This window comes from Gossypium hirsutum, chromosome A07, assembly GCF_007990345.1.
Source record: "Gossypium hirsutum isolate 1008001.06 chromosome A07, Gossypium_hirsutum_v2.1, whole genome shotgun sequence".
NCBI lineage: Eukaryota > Viridiplantae > Streptophyta > Magnoliopsida > Malvales > Malvaceae > Gossypium > Gossypium hirsutum.
This window is the reverse complement of record NC_053430.1, coordinates 12426881-12454724: the sequence shown is the minus strand read 5'-3', so window position 1 is coordinate 12454724 and position 27844 is coordinate 12426881. Positions and strand designations below refer to the sequence as shown.

General features: G+C 32.5%; 2 protein-coding genes and 1 long non-coding RNA gene across 3 annotated transcripts; all 3 read left to right on the top strand.

Annotated features, from left to right (window-relative positions):
* Positions 1 to 1098: 1098 nt before the first annotated feature.
* Positions 1099 to 2490, top strand: LOC107956529 (uncharacterized). Its single transcript, XR_001700147.2, has 2 exons — positions 1099 to 1865; positions 2154 to 2490. It is a non-coding gene; the product is annotated as an uncharacterized lncRNA (long non-coding RNA).
* A 16700-nt stretch (positions 2491 to 19190) lies between these two features.
* LOC107955911 (uncharacterized) lies at positions 19191 to 19550 on the top strand. The gene has a single exon (XM_016891693.1). It carries the CDS (start codon positions 19191 to 19193, stop codon positions 19548 to 19550), a length of 360 nt encoding a protein of 119 aa, XP_016747182.1.
* Positions 19551 to 21154: 1604 nt separating this feature from the next.
* LOC107953315 (protein RALF-like 27) lies at positions 21155 to 21905 on the top strand. Its single transcript, XM_016888576.2, has one exon. The coding sequence runs from the start codon at positions 21279 to 21281 to the stop codon at positions 21612 to 21614; it is 336 nt and encodes a 111-aa protein (XP_016744065.2). The 5' UTR covers positions 21155 to 21278; the 3' UTR covers positions 21615 to 21905.
* The last annotated feature ends 5939 nt before the right edge of the window (positions 21906 to 27844 follow it).

Below are 27844 nucleotides of genomic sequence, written 5' to 3'. Positions count from 1 at the left end.
CCTTTAATTTTTTATTTAAGACTTAGGTATTTTAAATTTAGAAGGATGTTCAGTTGCTTAGATTTAACAAGAAAATCGAAATCTCGTAAGTTAGGGTACGACTTCTCGAATTTCCAAGAACTAAACATTGCCTTATTTTGAAAAAATCTTTTTTTTTGAATAATAGCGAGTACAACACCTAACAATGTGCATTTATTTGTTTGGATTACAATAAAACAATCTATATTGGATAAATATGTTGGAGCTTAATCCACAACGTGATTTAAATGAAATAGCTAAAAAGGTAATGTGGAACACGGAGGAATAAAATATGAATGCTAATGAATGATAATAATATGAAAATACAAATAAACAAATTATAGTACACATGATGGCAATAATCACACAATGTACATCATTTTTAATATCAACAATAATAATCAAAGAAAAGTGAAATAAATAATATAAAATAATTTGAAATAAATAAGAAGACAGTTTTAAGTGAATAATATATAAAAAACACGTTTAAAATAGATACTATAAAAAGCGATTTAAAATAAATAATATAAAACAATTTAAAATCATTAATATATAAAACAATAAAATAATGTATAGAGCAACTTAAAATAAATGATTTATAAAACAATTTAAGATAACATATGAAAAGTTTAAAAAAATAATATGTGAAAAATAAATTTAAAATAATATATATATAAGCTTAATATAAGTAATATATGAAATCTTAAAATTAATAATAATAAAAGGGTTTACAATAAATAATAAAAAAGAATTTAAAAAAGTTAACATATAAAATCGTTTAAGTAAATAACATATAAAAAATTTAAAATAGATAAAATATATATATAAAATAGTTTAAAATAAATAGCATATAAAAAAATATTTAAAATAAATAATATGTAAAATAATTTAAAATAATTAATATATAAAAATTTAAAATGGATAATAGTTTGAAATGATTTAAAATACATAATATGTGAAAAACTTAAAGTAAATAATAATAAAACAATTTAAAATAAATAATGTATGAAAAAAAGTTTAAAATAAATAAATAAATAACAAATTTGCAAAAATAAATTGAAATCAAACATATTTGGGACTAAATCGAGACAAAAATGAAATTACAGGTAAAAACCATGATAAAATAAACAAATAAGGACTAAAATTAAAAGGAGCGAAAAGGTCGAGGATCAAATGGGTAAAAGCCCAATCCCTAGACACATGTCCAATTTCTAGAGCGCAGTGGGTCAGGGACTCGATTGAAAATTGAGCAAAATTCTATGGCCAAATTAAAAAAATAAAAGAAATAGGCAAAAGGACTACATTGAAAGGAACAGAAATGCGGAAGGACCAGGGTTGTAAATAACCCATTGAACAAAAACACGCGGATCCCCCCTGGAGCGGATCGGGTCGCGGGTTGTCCCTCCAAAACGATGCCGTTTTGGGCGTTTGGGGGGCCTAATGAAACTACGTCATTTTATGCTGCTATTTAAGCCCCTTTTTTTTGAATTTTTCATTTCAGCCCTTATCCCCTAAAAAAAATTGAATCACTCTCAACTCTCTTTCACCCTTCAAAATCTAGCTTAAGTTCAGCCGAACTTCGGTCATCGGGCCACCGTCCGTCCGCCACCGTATATGGTGGCCGGAGTTCCAAAATGGGCCATTTTCGGTCGATTTGACCTTCTCAACCTAGATCCAAGGGTAAAATACCCAAATCACCCACCAAAAATCGAAAATAAAAGAAAAAAAAGAAGAAAAAGATAAAGGGACCCCTTGGTTCCCCATCAACGCCGGTGATATTTTCGGCGAACCAAAAGGTTCGACTGTCTCGTTGCCTGAAGAAGGAGACTTTGACCACGGCGTTAAAGGTAAATGATTTCTTTGCCCCCCTTTTTTATTTAAAATAGATTTGTAAAAAATAAAACAATAATAAAATAAAAAAGAAGCAATAATACGAACAAAAAAAAAGAGAGATCAAAACAACACCTTTCCAAACTTCTATTTTGCTTTCGATTTCTTAGTGTGCGTAAAAAAATACGAAGGATTGATTGTGGCTTTTATAGCCGAATACAACTGTTTGCTTGCTATTTTTTGTCTTTTTCTATTTGTTTCTTCTTCTTGTCCTCTTTTGTTCACGTGTTATTCTTGCCTTGCAGGTGTTAGACGCACGTGGAGGCGTTAGAGGCGTGCGGCGGCCAAGGGCAGGCCTAGGTGGCTGCTAGGAGCGGCGGCAGCAAGGCTTGGTGGCTAGGGTTCCATTTTTCTAAAAATGTTGTGGGTTAGGGTTAAATCTGGTTTGGGCTTGCTTTTGGGCTTGATATGTAATAAGTCTTAGTTTAGGTTATTTGGTTGTAAATGGACTATTACTTTTGGACTCTTTTTTTATTTATTTGTTTTGGGTTTAGTTTTGTAATCTGGCCCAGGTTAAAATTGGCCTATTACATATCTATAGCCTCTCTCCGACTCTAAATAAGAAAATAATGGGTTTCAACACATTTAAACTTACGTTCTCTTGCACTGGCAATAATATTAATGTCAATCGAATTAAAGACTCAATCAGAAAAAAAAAATCTTTAATTATTTTCAATTATCTTCGTAATACAGATCATATCTATTTGGAATTAGGCTCTCTTTAAAAACTAATATTCTATGTATTGTATTGAAAGTGTTGAATCCTTACTTCACTTGATCCTAGCACGATCAGTAATCAAAAGTGGGCTGTTATACAATTTTAAAAATTCATCAAATAAAGGTCAAAACAAATTTGACTAAAAATAAGCCGAGACAAGTTTTATCTTACTACCAACTATCCCTTAAGTTGCAACGGGTGCTATAATTGGTGAATAAAATTTTGCATTAACAAACTTAACTCATGTACAAGTTTGTCTGGAAGAACATATGTTAATTTGATTTGAATGTAATTGTTTGTAATTATTCATGTAATTATTTCAATTTTTATCTTCCGCTATAATAACTGAAAAGCGTAAATGAGATACTCTAATTACAATCAATTCATGAATGTGAGGCTCACGAATTACAATAATTATTTAAATATGCCCTACTTGTGTAATTTTAAATAATTACCTCTAAGTCCAATTACTATTTAGCTTTTTAGGTGTATCCTTATCTCAAGCTAATTGTTAAGTTGATGAAAAAATTTGATTAATCAAATAATAATTCAATCTTTTAGGATGATTCAGATAAAAATATTAAAAAAATATTCCTGCAAAATATTTAAATTAATTCGACTCCAATATTCCACATTTTCGACCAAACCAAACTCAATAAGCATCTATAAAATTGATAGAATGCATAAGTATGATTCAAATTCGACACACCCGTTAAAAAATAAACGGAAAAGTTTATAAAACAAATAAAGAAAATAGCCGATAGAAAAATAAATAAAATAAAATATCCCCAAAACAATGGAAAAGCTACCAAGAAAACAAGTTTGCCAATAGATCACCAAGAAATTGAGAAGAACCAAGCCACTATTATAGGAATTCATACGTTTATTAAATGAAGAAAATACAATTTTTTATTTATTTTACTTAAGCAGTAGCTAAACAGATCCATAATCGGCAAGATAATCCTACTAGCATCCACGACTTTTATTGTTGTCTTTGTCATTTGCCTTACAGTGTTCAACTTTTTGCTATAATTTGGGTTTGGGATGCAAAGGTAATAAGGCTGATGAGGTCTTGCTCTCCGACATCGAGCATCTGGAGTATTGAACTTGTTCATGGAACCATCGGTCACTCTAAGATGGACTGTCAAGCTTGTCTCTGGATCAGGAAAAGAGACCAAGATTTGTTTGGTCGACGACCAAACATTCCTCCATGGTGGAGCCACTGCAATGGGCTGCCGAGCTGTTGGTGTTGTTGTTGCTGACTGTAGCTGAAAACGCTAACGCCTCGTACCTTAGTAAAAGAACTATGGTCATCATCGTTTGAGCTTAGTAAAATTTTGGAAAAAATAAAGTCGGGCTTTATTAAGATATAATTTGTGTTTGAGCTTTAATATTTAAAGCTTGAACTTAACTTAATCTGTTCTCATTATCATAATGGCATTTGAAGTCATTAGAAGAATTTTGAAAGGAAAAAAAATCGCAACTAATTCTTTTTCTAAGATTAATCATCTAAAAACTTCATCCTTTTTCTCAAATTTATTAAAATGTGGAGTGAAATTAGTGTTGATACAAGTTTGATCAATTTCAAACTTTGAAGTTTTGAGTTATTTAAAGTTTGAGTAATTTTAAATTTGAATCTATTTTTCATTTCAAGTTTATCCAACATATTGGGATTTTGAGTTAGCATCTGCATGGAGTTAGTGAAGGTTAGGAGTGTTAGTGAGCCACGTGTGATTTGAATATGAGTGGCGACTCAATCCCTTTGATTGTATTGAGGAAGCAGACCTATAATCATTTTAATGGTTTACTCAAATTTCATTCATTTATTCAAAATTTACATTCATTTAAATTCGTAAAATTCAATTATCGATAGTCAAGAAAGTAAATCTCAATATTTCATTCATTTAAGTCACATTTTAGTTGTAATGATTTGAAAGTCAGTAGTGTTAGAAAATTCAATTTTAAGATCTTGATTTCGTAAATTAGATTTTTAAATTCTTATTAAATATTTACAGAGTTATCGTAATGGTGAATTGAATTTAGATAGATAACTTTTTTGAATTAGTGATTAATTAAGATTTAAGGACTAAATCATAAAGTACGATTGCTATATACTTTTAATTAGGAAATAAAGATAAGATGTATATTGCAATAAATCAAGGGACTAAAATAACAATTAGACCCTATTTGAATTAATGTAGTGGACGGTTTGAGGTGAAATTGTTTTATTAATATAAAAACTAAAATAAAGTTTAATATGTAAATTTTATAATAAAACAACTTAGTGGAGAGTAAGAGAAAACATTTTGTTTTCTCCATCCTCACCACAAAATTAGGAATCAAAGGAGAAGAGAAGTTCGGCCATTGGGTTTCAACATCTAGACTATCAATTGGTGAGTATAATTTAGTCAATTTTTTTTTTTTTGTAATTTTTATACTTTTGAGATCATGAGAGTTTAATTTAGTTAGCCCATGTATCAATTTGTAAAATCATTAAAATTTTAGAAAATTTCCTTTGTGGATTTCTTGAAGCTTTAGGTGTTAAATTGATAGATTTTAAGCTTAGAAGTGAAAAGGACTAAATTGTAAATTTAGTTGATAGTTTAGTACATTAAGGACCAAAATGCATAAACTAAAAAACTAGCCATATAAATGAGAAATAGGAGGTCCCTAATGGACTATAATTAAACCGAATTGAAATTTAAGGTCTTAATTTGAAAATTATGTTAGACTTAGTTTTAGGAACTAAATTGAATACAATGCAAAATTTTAGTCTTAGTTGGCATGCCATAGGATTGGTAGAGTATGGATTACTTCGACTACAAGTCGATGAGTGCTGGGCACACTTGAACTTCGGTTATACTGATGAACGTTGGGCACAACTTATTTACTTCAAAAATGTTCGATAAGGCATTGGGTGCCAAATTGATGCGATTGGTTGGATCTGTGTATCCGTTCAAGTCCAAGTCAGGTTAATAGAGAATTAAGATGTAAAATGTGAAATATTACATGAAATGAATTGAAATGGTGAATGATTATGTATATCGAATTTATAATTCCAGAAGACTAGTATGAATGTGAGATAAACCAATCAACTCGATTCGGGACATGTTAAATTAAAACATAATATTCCTATGCTAGTTAATTATATATAAATAAAATGATTCAAATGTGAAATAATATTCTATAATACATGTTTATGTAATGGTAATTCATGGTATTTGTTTAGGTGTTTTTAATTTATTTTGTTAGATTAATGTTCGATTTTAGAAATATCATTGAGTTTATACTCAACGTACGATTTTATTTTTCATGTGCAGGTTAGGTGCTAAACGGATTATCGAGCGACGATTTTAGTATCCATTAAGAATATCAAACTTAACAAACTTTGGTGAACTTCTTTTCTTTGTATATAAGGAATGTACCCAGGGAAGTCATTTTGACATTTGTTTTTGCTATGCTTGAATTGTTGAATTTTGAGGTTGGTCAATGAGTTTAAATGTATATGTATTAAGTGGTATGTTTTGAATATATGTTTGATGTTGGTAGAAGATAAGTTAAGATATAATGAGTGATAATGCATTTGAGTAATGGTTGAAATGCAATTGATGCATTTGAAGGTGAATAGGAGTTGATTAAAGTTGAAGTAAGTGAATAGGATGATTAAAGTTGATTAAAATTTATGGGAATCATAATAAATACACAAACAATACAACTTAATGCAATTGATGTATTTAAAATGAAATGAGTTGATTAAAGTTGAAGTGGTTGAATAGGATGACTAGAGTTAATTGTTTGCATACTAGGTATGCATTAAGAATGTTATGTTAGTATGATTAAGGCTTGAATTTGTTTGAAAGGGTGAATGTTGAGTTGAAAGGCTTGAAATGCATGGAAGAATAGCTTGTGATTATATAAGTTGTATGATGTGTTTTGGTGCCAAAATAAGGCAAGTGGAATTGATTGAATTTGGTACAGGTTAAATAAATTTTTGGGTATGCTTATTGGCTAGTTTTTGCAGGTTCTCAAGGGTACTTAAAGGTTCCATTTGAGCCAAATTGATTTTGGCATGGAATAGACATCTAAATGGAGGTTTTTGACATTTTTGGCACTAAAGTATCGATACCTAAGGTATCGATACTTGACATTTTTAATTAGTTTTTTAAACAAATAGAATGTCAAACCGCGATCGATACCGAACTAAAGTATTGATACCTACACCTGGGTAACAATACTTTACAAGTGTAACGCACCAATATTTTAAGAACTTGATTGTGAAAATCTACAGTAATTAAATTTCTGTATTTCTGATACTGTGCACTGCTTCTGGGTTTAAGGTCGGGAGTTTGGGTCATATCATTAAAATTTTTGTTGTTTTAGAATCAACCTACAAGCACGCACTACCCGCTTAAGTTCAATTGTATGTGAACCGGTGAAACCAATGAGCCTGCTGGTTCACTGGTTAAGTATTTGTCTGTATTCTGTTTAGTTCTGAGTTCGAATCTCGTAGTATGCGTAGGGAAAACATTTTTGCTAAATGTTGGAAATCTTGGTGAAAGTTAATTAATAATTAACGTTAGTTCTTTTTCCATATTCTTTTCCTCTATTATTTTTTCCTTTCTTCCTTCTTTACTTTTTCTTCTTTTTCGACCCTTTTTCTTTTTCTTCTTTAATTTTCATAAGGAATACGATACTACTTGAAGTTACGTTGTTAGCATTCTCTGTTGGGAGGTTATTGATTAAGTTTTGATGTCAATTCGTTAAATTTTCGGGTTTCTCTTTTTGTTTTTCATAGTACACTTTGAAATGGTTGTTCGAGTGTGTTGTGTGAATCTCTGATAGTCAATGCTTGGTTTTCTTATTAGGTGGGAATATTGAGAGTAGCAAACCTCATCAAGTCAATTCAAGTAATCATCGTTTGTCTTCTGTAAGTATTGATTTCGTTGAAAGTTCGTGTCGAAACTTTCGACATAGGTATTTTGAGTATAATTGTACATTTTTGTTGATAAACTTGATTGATTGAGTTACTGAATGGTCGTTTTAGGCTTTGACACTTATCTACATTGTTACTACTTTGAAATCATCTCAGATGCATATCAGAAACCTTAGATTTTGCAAGTTTTGTCGACAGAAATGGTGACTGTCGACGCAACATGGCCAGGCACATGGGCGTGTGACTAGGCTGTATGCGCCACACGGGTGTGTGGCAGGCCGTGTGAACGGCTATTTAACTCACTGTTTATGGAATTAAAACTACACGGATGGCTATACTGGTATGTGTTTAGGCCGTGTGTGGCCATGCTAGTGCAAGGTTCACATGGCCAGGGACACGGGCTGTGCCCAGGCCGTGTAACTCATTGTTTGTGCTTAAAAACCACACGATCAAGGACATGGACATGTGCCCAGGCCATGTGGCAGGATGTTGGATTCGAGAACTATTTCTGAGGCTAAGAAGGTTGCTAAACCTTGATTTTGGTTTCCTTGATATATGAATGACTAAATTTGCTTATATGAGAATTGTCTGATACATTGAAACTTATCTGTAAATCACATACTTGAAGGTGCACTGTAATATCACTCTGATATTGAACTATTTTTATTAATTATGTAATGTATTAGAATGGCTGAACATGTGTTACGGATAATTGCATTCTGCATTAACATATGGTAGAAGACTGCGAAGAGAAAGGGAGTCTATACTGAAATCTTGGCTATGCCACAATAAGTATCACTCTAATTCTAGCGCTTGTGGCATATTGAACTAGCAGCTAAGTTGCATTTTTATGAAAATGTCATTGAACACTCCAAATGTGTGCAAGGATGGATGGGTATTAAATGTCCATAGTGGTGTGTTGAGATGGCCGAAGTTGGTATGTAGCGGATGGAAATAGGAACATTGCATTCGAATCTGATCTGAACTATATCTGAATTGGAATTCGAATCTGATCTGAACTATATCTGAATTGGAATAATACATGTATACATATGTAACATCTCTGCTCTGAACCTAGATCGAACATGCTTCTGGGATGAACTGAATCTCTGAATTGAAAATTCTCTATAAGTTACCGTTGTTGCATTACATTCCTTCTTACGCGCTGAGTTCATAACTTACCCTGTTATTGTTTGGATTTCAAGTGGTAATCAGTCTTGATCGATTCGGTGTCATGGAAGCTCGGTCAAACACTTAATGTTACTTTTTCTAACATTATTATTAGGGATATTTGTTTTATGATGTTATGGATTTAGGAAGACTATGTCCTTAAATTACTGTTGTGATGAATACTACGTGACTATTGGTTTAATTTGATTGTGTTATGGTAGTATGGTTTTTAGAACGGATGATGTAACTCTCTAACTTGGTCTAGACGTCTAGGCCAAGTTTAGGCTATTACATTTAGTGGTATCAGAGCCAGGTTAGTCAACACTCAGACTGTATTTGGACTCTTAATGTGTGAAAATAGTAGCTAGTAATAAGTAGTACCTGAACTAATATAGAAACACTGAAACTCTAGGGAACGACCGAGCCTTCGACGCTGACCCTGTAAGTATTTTTATTATGTTATAAAGATTATGACCCTTAAAGTATTGTAGGTGAAATGTTATTATGTGAACTGGTGAAGTTGACATACTAGATATTTGAAATGATCTGTATACTTTAAAATTGTAGCTAGATTGCATTATGAGTTCGCGTGGTAGTCATGGACGTGGTATGTGGGGACGTCGTGGACGTGAAATGCTGGGGCGTTGAGAACGCCGGGGAGGAGCTCGAGCAGAGTCATCCTCTATGGGTAACATGCCTAATCTAGAGACCAGCGAGACAGTTGGTATTCCCACTACTGAGATGGAGTCTCAAACTCCGACGGCTGGAGACAACACACTATTCTAAACCATGATTCAAGCACTTGAGAGGGTCGTTAGGACCTATTCGAGATCGGAAGGCCGATGGTCGATTACTAAACGACTCTGATCGAATGGTGCTAAACTATTCAGGGTGTCATAAGAGTTGCTCCTACTGTTGCTGAATATTGGTTCGAGGCTACCGAGCGTATTATGACAGACCTTAATTGCACTCCTATTCAAAAACTGTAGGGCGCTGTGTCTCTATTCCGAGACGAAACTTACTAGTGGTGGCTAATTGTTGAGCAAAGTGCTCAGCCTGAACAGGTGAAATGGGAATATTTCAAGAATACTTTCTAAGATAAGTATGTGGGGTGTGAAGCCAAGTTTCTACGACTGAATAGGTACACACGAACTTTAGTAGCGTTTGACTACAATAAGTATGTGTGATTTAATAAGGGTTTGAGATATGATTTGTGAGTTTTGATAGCTCCTCAAAGGGAGCGGGTTTTTGCGGTTCTAGTTGACAAAGCGAAGATAGTGGAAGAAATGAAGCGCATTGAGCACGAGCGTAGTGATCGTGAGAAGGACCAGCATAAAGTTAAAAGGGATTTGGGTCCCTCTGGTTTTGTTCAGTGCCCTAAGAAGCAGGCGAGGTTTGATAGGCCTCCAAGGGTTGAGGCATCACCTGTAGTGACTGAGATTCAGTAGTGTAGTAATTGTTGGAAGTGCTATCCAGGCGAGTGCTGGAGGAAGCTAAAAGCATGCCTCCATTGTGGTTCGATGGAGCATCAAGTTAGGGATTGCCCCCGGATCTGATTTAGTGTCAACTGCGGCACAGACTCTGACTCTAAATTCTGTTCGGCCTTTGAGAGAGGTTCAGCAACCATTTCAAGGCCGTGGTACTAGTAGGGGTGGTAATGGATCTAGGAGAGGTCAATGGGCACCGGTTAGAGGTTCGAGTCAGGCTGAGGCTCATCAGCCAGCACTAGTTTATGCGGTTAGACGTCGCAATGAGATCGATGATGCTGATATCGTTGCAGGTACCTTCTTCATCCATTCTGTTCCGTATTATGCTCTCATTGATATTAGCTCTACTCATTCGTACATAGCTAGTGTTTTTCTATAACTTTGGGTTTAATTGTTGAGAGCACTGCTAGAGAGTTTTCTGTGATTAGTCTGTTGGGTCAGTCAATTCGAGTCGATAAAGTGTACAGGCGGGTACCCCTAGAGCTTCAGGGTATGATGTGTCCAGCTGATTTAATAGAATTACCCATTAATGAGTTTGATTCAATTTTGGGAATGGATTGGCTCGTTGAATATCAAGTCAGTCTAAACTATGCAACCAAAAGGGTTACTCTGAAATCAACTGAAAATGATGAGGTGATAATGGTTGGGGAAGGTTAAGATTACCTCACTAACATAATCTCTGCTCTACTAGCAAACAAATTAGCCCTGAAAGAGGTGTAAGACATATCTAGCTTACGTATCTGATTCTACTCCCAAAAAGCTGTCAGTGGGAGATATCTGTACCGTGAGAGAATTTTTGGACATCTTTCCCGAGGAATTGCTCGGAGTACCTTTGGATAGAGAGGTGGATCTGTTACTGGGTACTACCTTAGTATCCATTGCGCCCTATCGCATGACACCGAAGGAACTGACCGAATTAAAAGCATAACTTCAAGAACTTTTTAATAGAGGATTTATTCGACTGAGTGTGTCTCCGTGGGGGGCACCGGTATTGTTCTTTAAGAAAAAGGATGGGTCGATGAGGATGTGCATTGACTATAGGCAGTTGAACAAGTTGACAATCAAGAATAAGTATCTGTTACCGAGGATTGATGACTTGTTCGACCAGTTTCGAGAAGTGTCCGTCTTTTCTAAAATTGACCTGCGCTCATGTTACCATCAGCTCAAGGTCAAAGGGACTGATGTGTACAAAACTACTTTCAGAATTATGGACATTACGAGTTTTTGGTAATGCCTTTTGGGTTAATGAATGCCCCGACGGCATTTATGGACTTAATGAATTGGGTGTTTCAACCGTATTTGGATCAATTTGTAATGGTTTTCATCAACGATATCTTGATCTACTCTAAAACTGAAACTAAGCACAATGATCATCTCAGTATTGTACTTCAAATACTACGAGAAAAGTAATTGTATGCTAAGTTCAGCAAGTGTCAGTTTTGGTTACAAGAGATCATGTTTTTGAGTCATGTGGTGGCGGCGGAGGGGATCCGAGTTGGTCCCAAGAAAATCGAAGCTATGGTTGAGTAGAAACAGCCAAAAAATGTGTCCAAGCTTCGTAGCTTCTTGGGTTTAGTCGGGTACTACCGAAGGTTTGTCGAAGGGTTTTTCCTGATTGCATCACCTTTGACGAAGTTGTTACGTAAGAATGCTCCATTCGTGTGGTCTGAGACATACAATCTAGTTTCGATAAACTCAAGTCCGTTCTGACACAAGCTTCTATTTTAGTCCAACCAGAATTGGGTCGGGAGTTTTTGGTTTACAGTGATGCTTAACATGTCAGGTTAGGATGCGTGCTTATGCAAGACAGTAATGTAGTCGCCTACACGTCGCGACAAGTTAAGACACATGAGGGTGACTACTCTACGCACGATCTTGAGCTAGCCGTGGTTGTGTTTGCTTTAAAATTTTAGAGACATTGCTTGTATGGTGAAAGGTGTGTTATTTATGCCGATCACAAGAGCCTCAAATATTTGTTAACCTAAAAGGAGTAGTGAACCTCATAACGTCAATTCGAGTAATCTTCGTTGATCTTCTGTAAGTATTGATTTCGTTGAAAGTTTATGTCGAAACTTTCGACATGGGTATTTTGAGTGTAATTGTGCATTGTTGTTGATAAACTTGATTGATTGAGTTATTGAATGGTCGTTTTAGGCTTCAAAACTTCTCTACATTGTTACTACTTTGAAATCGTCTCAGGTGCATATCGAAAACCTTAGTTTTTACAATTTTTGTTACCGAAAATGGTGGCTGACGACGCCATACTGCCAGGCACACTGGCTTGTGATTAGGCCCTGTGCGCCACACGGGCATATGGTAGGCCGTGTTGGTCATGCTAGTGCAAGTTCACACGGCCAGGGACACAGGCTTGTTTCCAGGCCGTGTAACTCATTGTTTGTAGTATAAAACCACACAGCTAGGGACACGAGCGTGTGCCTAGGCCATGTAACTCACTGTTTGTACTTAAAAACCATACAACCAAGGCACATGGGCTTGTGCCCAGGCCGTGTGGCAGGATGTTGGATCCGAAAACTGTTTCTAAGGCCGAGAAGGTTGCTAAACCTTGATTTTGGTTTCCTTGATATATGAATGACTGAATTTGTTTATATGAGAATTGCCTAATACATTGAGACTGATCTATGAATCATATACTTGAAAGCGCACTGTAATAACACTCTAATATTAAAATTTTTTATTAATTACGTAATGTATTAGAATGGTTGAACATATGTTACAAATAATTGCATTCTGCATTAACATGTGGTGGGAGATTGCGAAGAGAAAGGGAGTCTGTACTGAAATCATGGCTATGCCACAATAAGTATTATTCTGATTCTGGCGTTTGTCGCATATTGAACTAGCAGCTAAGTTGCATTTCTGTGAAAGTGTTATTGAACACTCTAAAGATGTGCAGGGATGGATGGGCATTAAATGTCCATAGTGGTGTGTTGGGATGGCTGAAGTAGGTGTGTAGCGGATGGAAATAAGAACATTGCATCCGAATCTGATCTGAACTATATCTGAACTGGAATAATACATGTACACATCTGTAACATATCTACTCTAAACCTAGATCGAACATGCTTCTAGGATGAACCAAATCTCTAAATTGGAAATTTTCTATAAGTCACCGTTGTTGCATTACATTTCCTTCTTACGCACTGAGTTCATAACTCACCTTGTTATTGTTTGGATTTCTAGGTGTCGCGAAAGCTAGGTCAAACACTTAATTTTGCTTTTCCTAACATTATTATTAGGAATATTTGCTTTATGATGTTATGGATTTAGGAAAACTATGTCTTGAATTTACTATTATGATGAATACTATGTGACTATTGGTTTAATTTGATTGTGTTATTGTAGTATGGCTTTTAGAACGAATGATGTAAGTCTCCAACTTGGTCTGGACATCTAAGCCAGGTTTAGGGTGTTACAACAAGGGTATCGATACACTTATAATTTGATTAGTTTTATAAAAGAAACAAAATCGTAAAATGGTAACTGATACTTGTTAAATAGGTATCAGTACCATATGAAAAGTATCCATACTAGGGGTTTAAAAAAGGAATTTTTAAAACATCAAAGTTAAAAATGGTATTGATACCTGTTACGAAATTTTGAAAACTTTGCAAATAGGACCTACTTCATGTCCGGGTCAACTAAAAAGCCTTTGTAAGCCGATTAAAGCTTAGATTTAATTGTAAATCAAATTGTATTATGAGTTCATAATATGTTAATGTATTTATGATTTATCCAGAACGTTTTTGTTGTTAACTGCTCCAACAACAGATGTAATATTACATACCAACGTATCAAATAATTACCCTATTAACTAGGTGTGATAACAGTTTGGTTCAAATTGGTTTTGAAAAAGAAAATGTGATTACTATGCTATATTTTAATTTTTCAAAAATCAAATTGAAATTGAATCGAATATCATAGATAATGAACCAAACCAAATTCCACCTATTTTTGTCAGTTCGACTCTTGGTTTATATGGTTTTTAAGTTATTTTCACTAAATTGAATGGAATTTTTTATATTTTAAAAATAAAAATTCAATCCGACCCGAATAATTACAAAAATTTAATTCGTAAATAAAAAACTAAATCAAACCTAATATATTAAAATAATGAGCAAACCAAAACTAAATCAAAATTAATAAAACTAAACTCAACAGTACGGTTCCAATCAAATTTTTATTTTCTCAAATTTTCCTCAACCCTTCCATTAACTTTACTATCAACCAATGGCAGGCAGGGACTGGTCCCCTATGGCTCAATTGTATAATTATAGTTGTAGTGTCTGTCAAATGTGAATTATTCAATTCAGTCCGTTTTAGCTTTTCTTTAAATAAAATAATTGCAATTTTGGCCCTTTTCAAACATTTAAAATTCAATTTACGCCACTCTAATACAATTTTTTTTTACTTTTTCCACCAACACCATAATTCCTAGCTTCACTGGTGGTGTCAACAAGCCACGAATGTAACAATAAAGAACTGCATTGCTTAAGTCCTTATTGGCGTCAAATTGTGGATTTAAATCTGAAAAACTCCCTACCTAAATTGCTCTAAAGATGTGCAACCCAAACCAAGAAGCTTCACTAGTTTCAAATTTCTCATATGGAATAATGATAGTTAGCTTTTGGAGGGGAGTGCTATTTTTAATTATTATTATTCATCAATCATTATCTTTAATAAAGAAGATAGATACAGGCACATGTGGAATGCTTTTCGTTTTGTACCTACCTCAAGCATCCCCTTCTTTCACAAAAAATCTAATGTGATAACCCTGGGAATTTTATATATAATATAATCTCACTTAATTTTTTACACAATTTCACAACTTCCAAGGTATAATAACATCCTTAATTAATAAATTAAATATCAAATTTATAAAGATTTTAAGCGCAACAAATCAAATTAACAAATTAATGTATTTTGTACACCATGTTAAAATATTAATAATAAATTAATCACTAAACATATTCGTGACAAATTTATCATTAAGGGAAAACATATTTGTGACAACAATCTAATTCTAATTATATGTTTCAACCTTAATTTGGTAGAATCTTTACCTTTTTTAAGAATAGTTTGAGTTCGAATTATTATTGTATAAAAAAAATCTAATTTTATATTTATAAAATTTAAAAACTTCATCATAAGCATAAAATAAAGATAAAATTTTGTTATTAATTTCTACTTAATTTCTATAGTATTTCCAAGTTGCGGCTTTAATATTTATGATTTAATTTGGTCATTTTTGAAATTTTAGTTTTAATACATATAATAACAATTAAATCCATCAGATTAAATTTTGCTGTTAGTCTCGTACTATAGATTAGTTGTGGATTTAATCCATATTCTTTAATTTGATTATTTTTATTCTCTATATTTTTTAAAATTTGAAATTTCAATCCACAAATCAATAAAAGTATATAAGATCATTAGTATCATAATTAATCAACTTTAAAATAAATGATAAAAATAAAATATTTAAATAAATTTAGACTCAATTAGAGGTGTTTATAGGTCGGGTTGGGTTCAGCTTGAGTTTATGTATATATGATATTAATACACTTAATGTTAGCCAAGCCCGGCCAAACTTGAAATATGAGCCTAAAATTTTATTCAAGTCTATCAATATTTGTAAATGAATAATCCAAAACTATTTTAATTTAATATTTTATATGTTTTTTCCTTTTATTAAAAAATTAAATTTAGACAACTTAACATATTTTTTAATGTTTACATAGTATTGTACTATTATATATAATTTTATGTGATATCCATTACACATAATATATATATATATTACAAAAACATAAAATGAATTAGATCAAACTAGGGCCTTAAATGTTGAAGCTCAAGTTCGATTTATATACTAAACATGCTTAATTTTTTTACCTAAATTTTTATTTTTTAATCACCTACTTTTATCTTAACATTTTTTTATTTTTGAACATGCCTTCAAATTTAGACAAATAATTTAGCGCATAATATTTTTTAAGATAATTAGGTGATAGGACCCAATGCAAAGTCTTATATAATAAGTTATGCTGTAAATCATAGAGGAAAAGAAAGTGACGATACCTCCTCCTCCTCCTTTGCTACACTTCGAAAATGTCAGAAAGCTCATCAAAAATTCCTAATGTTACCACCAAGGATCCCCCATGCATTAGCACAATCAAAGCCCATGATAAAGAAGAGCAACAAATTGAAGCTCAGCAAACGAGCCACAAAGAGATTACACGCTACTTCGAGGAAGAAGAACCTGACCAGATTGAAGCTCGAAGCGTTGATATTGTTACGACCCGACCTGACCTGTCAGATCGTGTCACAATGAACACGATGATCAGCCCTCTGAAGGGAGAGAATATTTCTTATGGAAGTCTTCCGAGGCAACCGGTTTGCAAGGCCGATAAATACGGCGACTGTATAAAGCCAGTCGGTGAGGACAACCGCCCTTGCACGGTCTATAACCGATGCAAGCGCGACAATCATTGAACCATTTGGCTTTTCTTGTATTAATTGGTCGTGATTTTACTAGTAATGCCAAAGCAACGTAGGCTTGGTTTGCTTTTGATTCCTGCTTGCTGAAATAAATATATTTTGCAAATGTTTACTCACCTTTTCAAAAGAATAGCTACATAAGAGGATTGCATTTTAATTTGGATGGTATTGATGTTACTATAAAAAAGATATGAATTCGATTATGTTTAAGTATATATTATTTTTAAATTATAAATAAAGGTTCTATGAATGATTTAAGATTGTAATTCACTTTCATCTTAAATTCTTTAAAGTTAATAATCAAAAGTTATTGAAGGAATTTTCAAATTTTTATCTAAGGGATTAATGAATTGTTGGATTTTCTCTTTACTTTCAATTATGAAATTCTTCCCCATTTAATAATTTTTCTCTCTTATGCAACTTTGAAAGTATTTATAAAATTTTAATTGTGATTAAAATTTTATGAATCATTAATATTATTGTTAATATGAGATCATTTTATAATTTTTATTGTATGTACAAATGATTATAGTTGTGCAATATAAATATAAATATATTTAGTTTTTGTTTAAATATTTATAGTTAAATTAAATTTAAAATTTCATAAAAAAATTATGTATATAATTCTTTTAATCAAAATTTATTATAATTATATGGTTTTATCTGTTTGGGGTTGAATGGGACTATTCTTCATCATTCATATCTCACAGTCCAATAAAGAAACATTAAATTCAAAACATTTAAATCTTTTAATGCATTTAATCGTACAAAATAAATATTCGTTTTTAGTATGACGAAACTTCATTAATGGTGCAACATGTAGGGCAGCTTACTCTGTAAGATAAAATGCATATAATATTTATCAAATTCGAACTCAAAGAAAACTTTACTTTTATATAATTAGGTTCCTTTTGGATGGAGTTTATTCTCAGTGGGGTACATTTAGTTTTTTTTTCTGTTTCACATTATAGTACTGTTATAGATTTTTATTGTGATCATTATTTGTATACTAATTATAGATAAGCACATTGTCTATTCAAAGAAACCCTTAATTTTACCATCAAGCTAAGAAGAAAATGTCGACCAAGTTAAATTTGTTAAATTTGTTCTTTGTGGAAAAATAAAGCGATTATGTGTGTGAGAAGTGTGTAGGGTGAGTTTGGTGATGGAGTTTTTGTAGTAGATTTGTTCATAGATTGGGTAATCTGTTAGACTCGGTCAATTTTGTTTGAATTGAGTTTAATTTGAATAAGAATTTTTTTGTCTTCAGTTCGACTCAAGTTTCAATTAAATGATTTTTAAAATATTTTTGTTTAAATTTAATTATAAAATATATAAATATCAATAAAAATTTTATATATTTTATTAATTTTAAATAAAGATACTCATGGGCTAGGTCGAGTTGGATTCGTGTCGAACCTAAGCATGATATTAATATACTTTATGTTTGCTCAAGCTCGGCCCGACACGAAATATGGGTCTAAAATTTTATCTTAGCCCTCCCATATTTACAAAATACTAACCCAAACTCATTTTAGGCCTACTCATATTATTTTTAATTTTTTTAAAAAATATTTATGCAATTTTCATTTATATTTAATAATTTAATAATTTTTTTATTTATTGAAAATTTTTATATAGTCATTTTAACGTTATTTTAATGTTTAAATAAGAGTAATATTATATATTTAATATAGGTTTATTTTTTAATATGTTATAAACTACCTAATATAAAGTATTAATGTTCAAGCTTGAGCCCGGTCCATATTTTAAACGAGTCTAATTTTTTTACCCGAGCTCATTTACAAACCTAATATTTTTATCTAAACCTCCCAAATTTTGAATGGGCTTTTGGATTTAGGTGAGTAGCCCGACTCATGAACAGATCTAATTTTAAATAATAATATGAGCTTTTTAAAAAGGTCAAGTCGAGTCAAGCTCATACTTAAGCCTGAAAATATTTTTTTTAAAATCAAACCTCAACTCGACTTAATCGGACCAAAATCTCTATTTTATAATAATTAGTAATGTTTATTTTAATAGAAATGTAGGAAGTATATATTTGTATAGTGGAACACTTTTAATTATGAAATTTAGTTATATTACCGGCTTCCTAGAAGCTTGGTTTTTTGTATTGATCGGTTAGTATTTTTCTCTTGGTCAAGTCAATGATGCTACAAACAAATTTTTTCCCTAATTATTACAATAAAAAGAATAGAATTTAACTTTCCAAAAAAAAAAGAGAAAATGATTTACCTACTTTATCTTTTTATATTATATTCTCATGTCATTGGTGTGCTTTATTAAAGCAAAAGATGATACCAATCTTCATTAAAGTAAAGTTAGTGGAAATAAAAATAAAAAAGCAAAAGGAATTCTAATCAATTAGATGATCACTTAACCTCATATAGGAGCATATGTAAGTTATCATTCCAAAGGCAAAAAAGAGAGAACAACAATGGGAAATGATTTCACTAGAGGAATTCTCTCCGTTTCTCTTGCAATCTTTGCTATTGTTTTCCCCATATATGCCTTTGAAACTTCCATCTTCTTAGATCAAAACAATGCCGTCACCACCACCCTATGCAATTCCACTTTAACCAAATATTGTGGCCGTAATGTAAACGGAGGCAGTCACTCGTCTAAACGTCTACTTCAAGGAGGACCAACATACGATCGTGGTCGTCATATATGTTATGGAGCTATTCAGAAGCCGGGGGTTTGTAATGGTAACATCTACGGTAATTGCATTGTACCTATTGGTCCATCATATCGACCTTGTACTGTGTATACACGATGCAAGCGAGGAGTTCGATAATCATTTTTTCAAGATTGTTAAATTTGTTTTTAGCTTATTTCATCTATGTTTTGAGTAAGCAATTTTATATGTTGCTTTTCTTAATCTTGTCATTATAATTCTCATAATAATCTATACACTTATACAAAAGCTGTCCTCAATTCATTGAGGTGTAGAATTTTTAATTGGAGCATATTGTTTTAAGAACAACTAAAAGGGTATTGGTTTTTTAAGATTAGTTTGAATGATTAAATATATGAAATTTTATGTGTGAGTTCTCTTTTAAATTATTCTAAATTTAAGTTTTATTATGTATAAATTTTATCTCAATTTATTTTAACTTAAGTTTAGCTATTTTCCAATTTTTAGCCTATTTTATTTCATATTTAGATTATTTCAGTTCTAATTAATCCAACATATATTATTTGTGATTTATATTATTATTAATATTAAACTCCGAAAAGTCTCATTTATATATTCATATTAAAATTTATAGACTTATATAACTTTTAAACTTATCATATATTGATTTCAATATGCACAATCATCCATAAATTCATATATGTTAATATTATTTTTCATGTAGTGCTTATGTTTTGATTAATTTTTATGTTACGTCTATAAATTCAACTCATATTTTAAAGAATTTATTTATAATAACTCTATTTCGATTCTAATTTATTTATTTAAAAGTTTATCATTATACTTATAATATATTATGTAGTTATAATTATTAATTAGATTTTTTAAGCAGAGTAAGAGATTTGGTTAATATTAGAGAATAATTATTGAGACTCAATGTTTTATTATTTTTATCATGTTATTGGAATTAATTGGATTAGGAATCGGTTAAGTATGTACCTAAAACAAGAGATATGTTCAATTGACACATAAAATTCAATAAACATTTTATTTAGCCAAAACTATGGATTTTAATTTTTTATCCTGAGAGAGCTGATGCCAGCACTCCATGTATTGACAAACCATAATTATTGTACTCTTGGGGCTCAGTGATGGCCTTTCGTGTTCTAATTTCCATTTGCCCCCTGCATTGGCCGAAATTGGTGGGGATTTGCACTAGTCTTTGGAAACCGAACTAAATTCAATGCAAAATCGAAGGTTTAATTTTGTCATTAGTTTCTATATTCTTTGAATTTTTTATAATTTAACTTCTCTATATTTAATTCTTAATTTAAAAATTAAAATCTAATTAATAATATTATTAAATTTGAATATGTGGCATTTTAGTATCAAAAGGTCTAATTTAAAAATGTCATAATTTTCTATACTCTTTATGAGTTTGAAATTTAGTCTTTTTACTTTTCAAATTTTAAAATTCAGATCCAAATATTAATTCTGTAAATAAATTTGTTAAATTCAGGTTTATAAGAATGCTATTTTTGAATATTTTTTATTTCAAAATGTTACACCAACAAAATTAAAAAGAAAAAAAATATATCCAACTGGTAATTTTAATCTTAGTTTTCAAGTTTTTTCTAAAAAATTAAAAATAAAACTTGACCAAGTCAAGCAAAATCACTGTCATTTTCTTTCACCAAATTTGAAGATGAAATAGCAAAGGCCCCACTATAAGACCCTTAAACCAATTAATGAAACCATACCCTTTCATTACTTATCCTCAATTTACAACTTTTTCTTATAGATAATCTCCCAACATATTATTTATTCAAGTGGCTACAAACTCAGAAAAACAAATCGGAAAAAGAAAAAAAGATCAAAAGAGGAACAATGGGATATTTTCCATTGTTCATATTAGCTTCTTTGCTGTTAATCAACAACAGTGTGACCAAATCAGCAGCTTTAGCCTTTCCTGAGAGCAAACCAAACACTACGAAATACGATGAAACAATTGGTGAATTCATCGAAGATGAAGAACAAGTGGTGTTGTTCGGTGAATCCGAGGTGAAACGAAGGAGACTTGCTGCAGATACTCCTATATCTTATCGAGGGTTACAGCGTCAACCGGTTTGCAATGCGTATATTTATGGGAATTGTATAAAACCTGCAGGTCCTGATTATCGGCCTTGTACAACATATAATCGTTGCAAGAGGGGAGTCAAATGAAAAAATAAATTAGGACTAAAAATATATGGAAGGTTTGATGTTTTGTTTTTGTGTTTGGTTTTTGATGTTACTGTTCTTCTGTTAGTAGATATATTGTGACTTTATACAAATCATTGTGAGTTTAAGAACTGTGTTCTTCGCATAATCATAAGGTATGGTGTGAAAAACCAGAGATATGGCAAAGAAATTGGTGATGTACCTTAGAGGTCCCTGTAATATAGAGACTTGATCAAATTAGTCTTTGTACTATCGAAAAGATCCAAATAAGACTAAATTAGAATAGATTTAATATTTACTGTTTAAAAAATATATATCATTTACTATTTAATAGAGTTAATATTTTTAAAGTTTTTATGATTCTTTAAATGAAATATTTTGTTTGAAATTGAACTGCAATTGAAAACAAAAATTCAAGATATTTTTTATAGTAAATGTTAATTCTGTTATAACTTGGAATTATTTAATTTATAGGGACTAAATTGATCTATTTAATAATAGAGGGAATAGTTTAATCTAGTCATTATGATATAGGGACCTCTCGAGTATTTTAACCGAAGGAAATTGAATGAATTCGAGGGAAAATAATTAAGGAAACTAATCTGATTTTGTATATGAATAAAAAATTGAAAATATGAATTCTAAACGTTCATTCTCAAAGAAAACAGATCATGAACTTGAATTGCAAGATTGTATCTATTTTTACATATGGGTTTGAAATTTGAAGACACATCCAGTATATTATCTTAGATTTTTTTAACATAAATTTTTGGAGAAGAGATAGTGGTATATATAATATCTTATTGTTTATTAGTTACGTTTTATCCAATTTCGAAAATTTTATTTACTTATTTAATCATATAAAAGTACACTTGAATAAGTCGAATTAAAAATGATTCGAAATTTTTATTGATAGATGAACAAAATGAAAACATACAAGTAATACAAGTAAAAATACTTACAAATCTAATTTAACAAGTTGAAAGTACTGTAGCAGCTACATTACATGCCCGGTATAGGGCTTTAGTATCATTCCCACAATATCTTGTAAACGGGAAGAGTCTTCTCATCACCACTATATCATCCCATACTGGTTGGATTTCCCAATTCACCTTGATTTCTTTTCCTTCGAAAATTTTCCCAAGTAGTTTATCCTTAGTCCAAAACACTACAGATGATAAACCCATACGACAAGAAGATGCAAGGATGAATCGGAAATCAACAGCTTGCTTTTGATCCTAGAAGATTGATCGAAAATTTTCCTAATAAATTTCTTTGTAATATCATCCGGAGATTTTATTAGAATGACAACGCTAACTCTTACATTTCCTTTCTTCCATCCAACATACACGTTATAAGTTGGTGTCGTCATGCTCTCCATTCTCGTCACCAAATTACTTTGCACTAGCGGTTTGTAATTACACCAACTCTCATAAGCCTTAATCGCTCTATTGGTGTAAACCACAGCCATGTTGATGACAACGATTAGAATTGGGGTTCTTCCCTTGAAAATAACCTAGTTTTGTTGGTTTCAAATACTCCATAAATTTGAGGTAAACAATATGAAGTTGTCCTTATCCTCCTTTGCTGATTTAATTCGCCTTAACATTGAGAGAATCCATTCAATAGGATAATTCATCTTCAAGATATCAGTTCTGGTCCCCAAATTTGATCCAATCCAAACAATCCTTGTAAAAGGACAGTCCGTAAAAAGGTGCTCTAAATCTTCTACACTATCATGGCACAGCGCACAACCAGTGTCTATGGTTTGAATTCTCTTTTTTATCTCCAACTTGTATGGTAAGGCATTGTTTAATATCTTCGACAAAAATATTGTAATTTGGAATGATAATTTCACCAACCACAACATTCCCCAATCACACTTATCAATAAGTGAGTTAGAATGAGCATTGTCATCATTTAAGTTCTCATTAAATTCTTTAAAATAGGTCAATCTTACCAAGTACTTACCATCAGAGATGAATTTCCCTATTAGCTCATCCTCGGCTTCAAAGATTGGGCCTTCATCTTTCCACTTCTCATCTATTGTGCTTAGGATTTCTTGTCTGATCTCCTCTTTGTATCTTTTTGAAGCATTTTTCTCGTCTCGTACTCGGTTCGTTCGTCCTTCGCCATTGTATTCCTTGTTTGATTATTTCTGTCGAAATAGGCCTTTGTGGGTGATCTTAACTAGATCAGATTGCCGCCAATAGAGTCAGATTGACCCGACCATTTTAAAATTTAATATTTTTTATTGTTTTTTTATTTTTTTAAGACCAATTTTTGTTTAGAACAATTACAAATAAAATCTACATAAAATATACAAAATCCAAATTACTTCAACCCAACACAAACCAATCTCAGCCCACTAACTTAATAATCCAACACAACCAACCCAACCCACTAACTTAACATATCATCACCCAACCCACTAATTAACCCAAACTAAATTTAACCCATCAAACCTTACATAAACCAACCCATTAACTAAAATATTTCTTTTTTTAATACTAACCCCCCCAAAACAAACAAATCTCCAGCATCAAACAAAGAAAGAAAGAAAAAATCCAAGCTTCAAGCCGCCGAACCCCTCTTTCTCCTTCTACCGTGCGCGCCACCAACAGCTATCGTATGCACCGCGTGAAATCAAGCTATGGGTAGTTGAGGTTTGGGTTTTGGGGTGGCTTATAATCGATTGGCTCGAGTATTTAGAGTGGGTTTCGGTTTGGGAGCTTGGTTGTGGTGTTAATGGTGGTTAGTCCTTGGTTGCTTGGTTACTTGCCGGATATTGAAGTTTTTTTCTTGCTTAGATTGCTGAATGTTCCTTTTTTTTGGTTTTTTTTTGCTGAAAAATTTTTTGCTGGAATTTTTTTTGTTGGAATTTTTTTGCTCTTTTTTCTCCAATGGGAGAGAATCCTCTCTTTTTGGTGTGGTCTCCTCCTTTATTTCTACCATTTTGCTTCTTTTTTATGCCATTTGCAGGTAGTGGGTGAAGAAGGAACAACCACCCATGTTTTTGGCTTGAAAATCTGGGAAGTGGATGCCCCAAATCACGTAATCTGTCTGAAGGACCAAATCACAAATGTAGCAAAACTTCTGGGGCTAAATGTAATTTTTAGAAAATTTAAGGTTAAAATGTAATTTAAGGAAAGTTTAAGGTTCTAAGTGAAATTTAAAAAAGTTTAGGGGTCAAAATGAAATTTTTTTATTAATTTTTTTTTGAAATTTTGAAAATTAAACACAAACTCTAGTCGGACAAAAATTTAGTGCTTACAGCTGTCCCTCTTTGCTCATCATTGTGAAACAAGGATAGTGCAAAGACTTAAAAGCACTAAATTTTGTTCAATTGTCCAATCTTTATTCTTTACTCGGTATATGATCCTGAGCTCAACTCATTTCTCGCAATATGAATTGACTCTTTAAAACTAGATATTAAAAATAGAAATTGAACATAGCTCAGCACGTGAGCCAAGGCTCAACTCACTTCTCGCAATATGAGTTGATTTTTGAAAACAGAATTTGCAAAAGGCTCAACTCACCTCTCGTAGAAATTAAAAAGCTCAACTCACCTCTCGCAATATGAGTTGAATTTTAAAAAAAAAACCAGAAATTGAAAATAGCTCAGCACGTGAGCCAAGGCTCAACTCACTTCTCACAATATGAGTTGATTTTTGAAAACAGATTTTGAAAATACCTCGACATGTGACCCGAGGTCAACTCACATCTCGCAATGTGAGTTGATTTTTTTGAAAAATATAAATTGAAAAAAATATCTCAGTGTGTGATCTGAAGCTCAACTCACCTCTCGCAATATGAGTTGATTTTTTTGAAAGACAGAAATTGAAAATAGCTCAGCGCGTGAGCCAAGGCTCAACTCACCTCTCGCAATATGAGTCGATTTTTTTTGAAAGGTAGAAATTGAAAAACGGAAATTGAAAATACCTCGGCGTGTGACCTGAGGCTCAACTCGCCTCTCGCAATACGAGTTGATTTTTTGACAACAGAAATTAAAATTACCTCAGCGTGTCCTGAGGCTCAACTCACCTCTCGCAATATGAGTTGATTTTTTTTTGAAAGACATACCTCAGCATGTCTTGAGGCTCAACTCATTTCTCGTAATATGAGTTGATTTTTTTGTTTGAAAAACAGAAATTGAAAATACCTCAGCATGTCTTGAGGCTCAACTCATTTCTCGCAATATGAGTTGAATTTTGAAAACAGAAATTGAAATTACCTCAACGTGTCTTGAAGCTCAACTCATTTCTCACAATATGAGTTGAATTTTGAAAACAGAAATTAAAATTACCTCAACGTGTCTTGAAGCTCAACTTCTCGCAAAATGAGTTGAATTTTGAAAACATAAATTGAAATTACCTCAACGTGTCTTGAGGCTCAACTCATTTCTCGCAATATGAGTTGAATTTTGAAAACGGAAGTAAAAACATCAAAATACCAAAACCTGTCATCTGGTGGAACTCAGGTGTCTTTTCCTTTGATTTAGTACAGCTATCATCACATCCTCTCGCTCTATTGGAGTATCTGTATATGTCATGCATGACGTTATCATGATATGCACATGTTTTTCTTGAATGATTTTATGCCTACATGATTATGTTATGAGCTTTAGGCATGTTTGTCATATGTCCTTCTTCGTCACGATTTTTTTTTGATGATCTGCATTCATTTCTTCGGCTCTTGACTTTCTATTTAGGCCCTGTACCCATCCTCAAGTTTTTACAAGTAATCAACGTTTCTCAGATGCCCCTGGTCGAACTTTGTCCTTACCTTGAGACTCTTGTACTTATCAAATTCTTATCCGGGTAATGCTCAACATTTCTTTTGTCTAGAGTATGTCATTTCAAATTTATCATTTAAATAAACCACATAATGAGATACATGAAAATGGTCAGGTAAGAATAAAGGGATACCTCACATTTATTTATTTCAAATGTAGCAAACAAAGAAAATTAACCAATGATAGTGAAAAAGTGTCATAAAGAGAAAAGGGATCACATTCAACGGATACAAATGCTCTAGATATTCAACACATGAACTCTTCCACGTTTCTTATCAAGAATCTTTTCAAGCATGGCTTCTTGCGTAGAAGATTTTAAGCTACTGAAAAATGCTTCAAATGCTGTAGTCTCACTGTTTGACCCACCGTTCAACCGCCTTGCTTTTTAAACCCGGGTTTGCTTCATTAGAATGCCCTTTTGGGTTTTCATTCTAATCCTTTGTGTTAATCAAGACGCCCTTTTCGGGTTTTCACCTTGATCCTTTTTTTTTCAGGCATAATATTTCTTCACAGCATCTGAATTCACTGGATTCGGTAACTCCTTTCCATCCATCTCAGTGAGAATCAAAGCTCCGCCTGAGAATGCCTTCTTTACGACATATGGTCCTTCCCAATTTGGTGCCCATTTTCCTCGTAAGTCCTTCTGTATTGGAAGAATCTTTCTCAGTACGAGTTCTCCTTCATGAAATTCTCTTGGCTGTATTTTCTTTTCATGGGCCGCGATCATTCTCTTCTGGTACATCTGTCCATGACAAATTACCTTTAAACGTTTTTCTTCGATGAGGTTTAACTGGTCATATCAAGCTCGAACCCATTCTGCTTCCTCTAGTTTCGACTCCATTAAGACTCGTAAAGAGGAGATTTCAACTTCGATGGGTAGCACAGCCTCCATTCCGTAGACCAGAGAAAAAGAAGTTGCTCCCGTAGATGTCCGTACAGATGTGCGATATGCATACAAAGAAAATGGTAGCTTCTAGTGCCAGTCTTTATATGTCTCGGTTATTTTTCCAATAATCTCTTTAATATTCTTGTTGGCCACTTCAACAGCTCCGTTCATTTTCGGGCGATAAGGCGATGAGTTATGATGCTTTATTTGAAATTGCTCACACTTCCTTCATCATCTTGTTGTTCAGATTCAAAGCGTTACATGAAATGATTCTTTCAGGCAAACCATATCGACAAATGATTTTCTTTTTCAAAAACCTGCAAACTGCAGTCTTTGTCACATTGGCAAATGATGCGGCTTCTATCCATTTTGTGAAGTAATCAATAACCACAAAAATGAATCGATGTCCATTAGAAGCTTTTGGGGTAATTGGCCCTATAACATCCATGCCCCACAGAGAAAAACGCCACGAAGAAGTCATGACATGCAGGGGTGAAGGGGCTACATGAATCTTATCACTATAAATTTGACATTTGTGGCATTTTCTTGCAT

Coding starts and splice junctions, on each gene's coding strand:
- LOC107953315 (XM_016888576.2), top strand. CDS start 21,279: ATGGGATATTTTCCATTGTTCATATTAGCTTCTTTGCTGTTAATCAAC.
- LOC107955911 (XM_016891693.1), top strand. CDS start 19,191: ATGGGAAATGATTTCACTAGAGGAATTCTCTCCGTTTCTCTTGCAATC.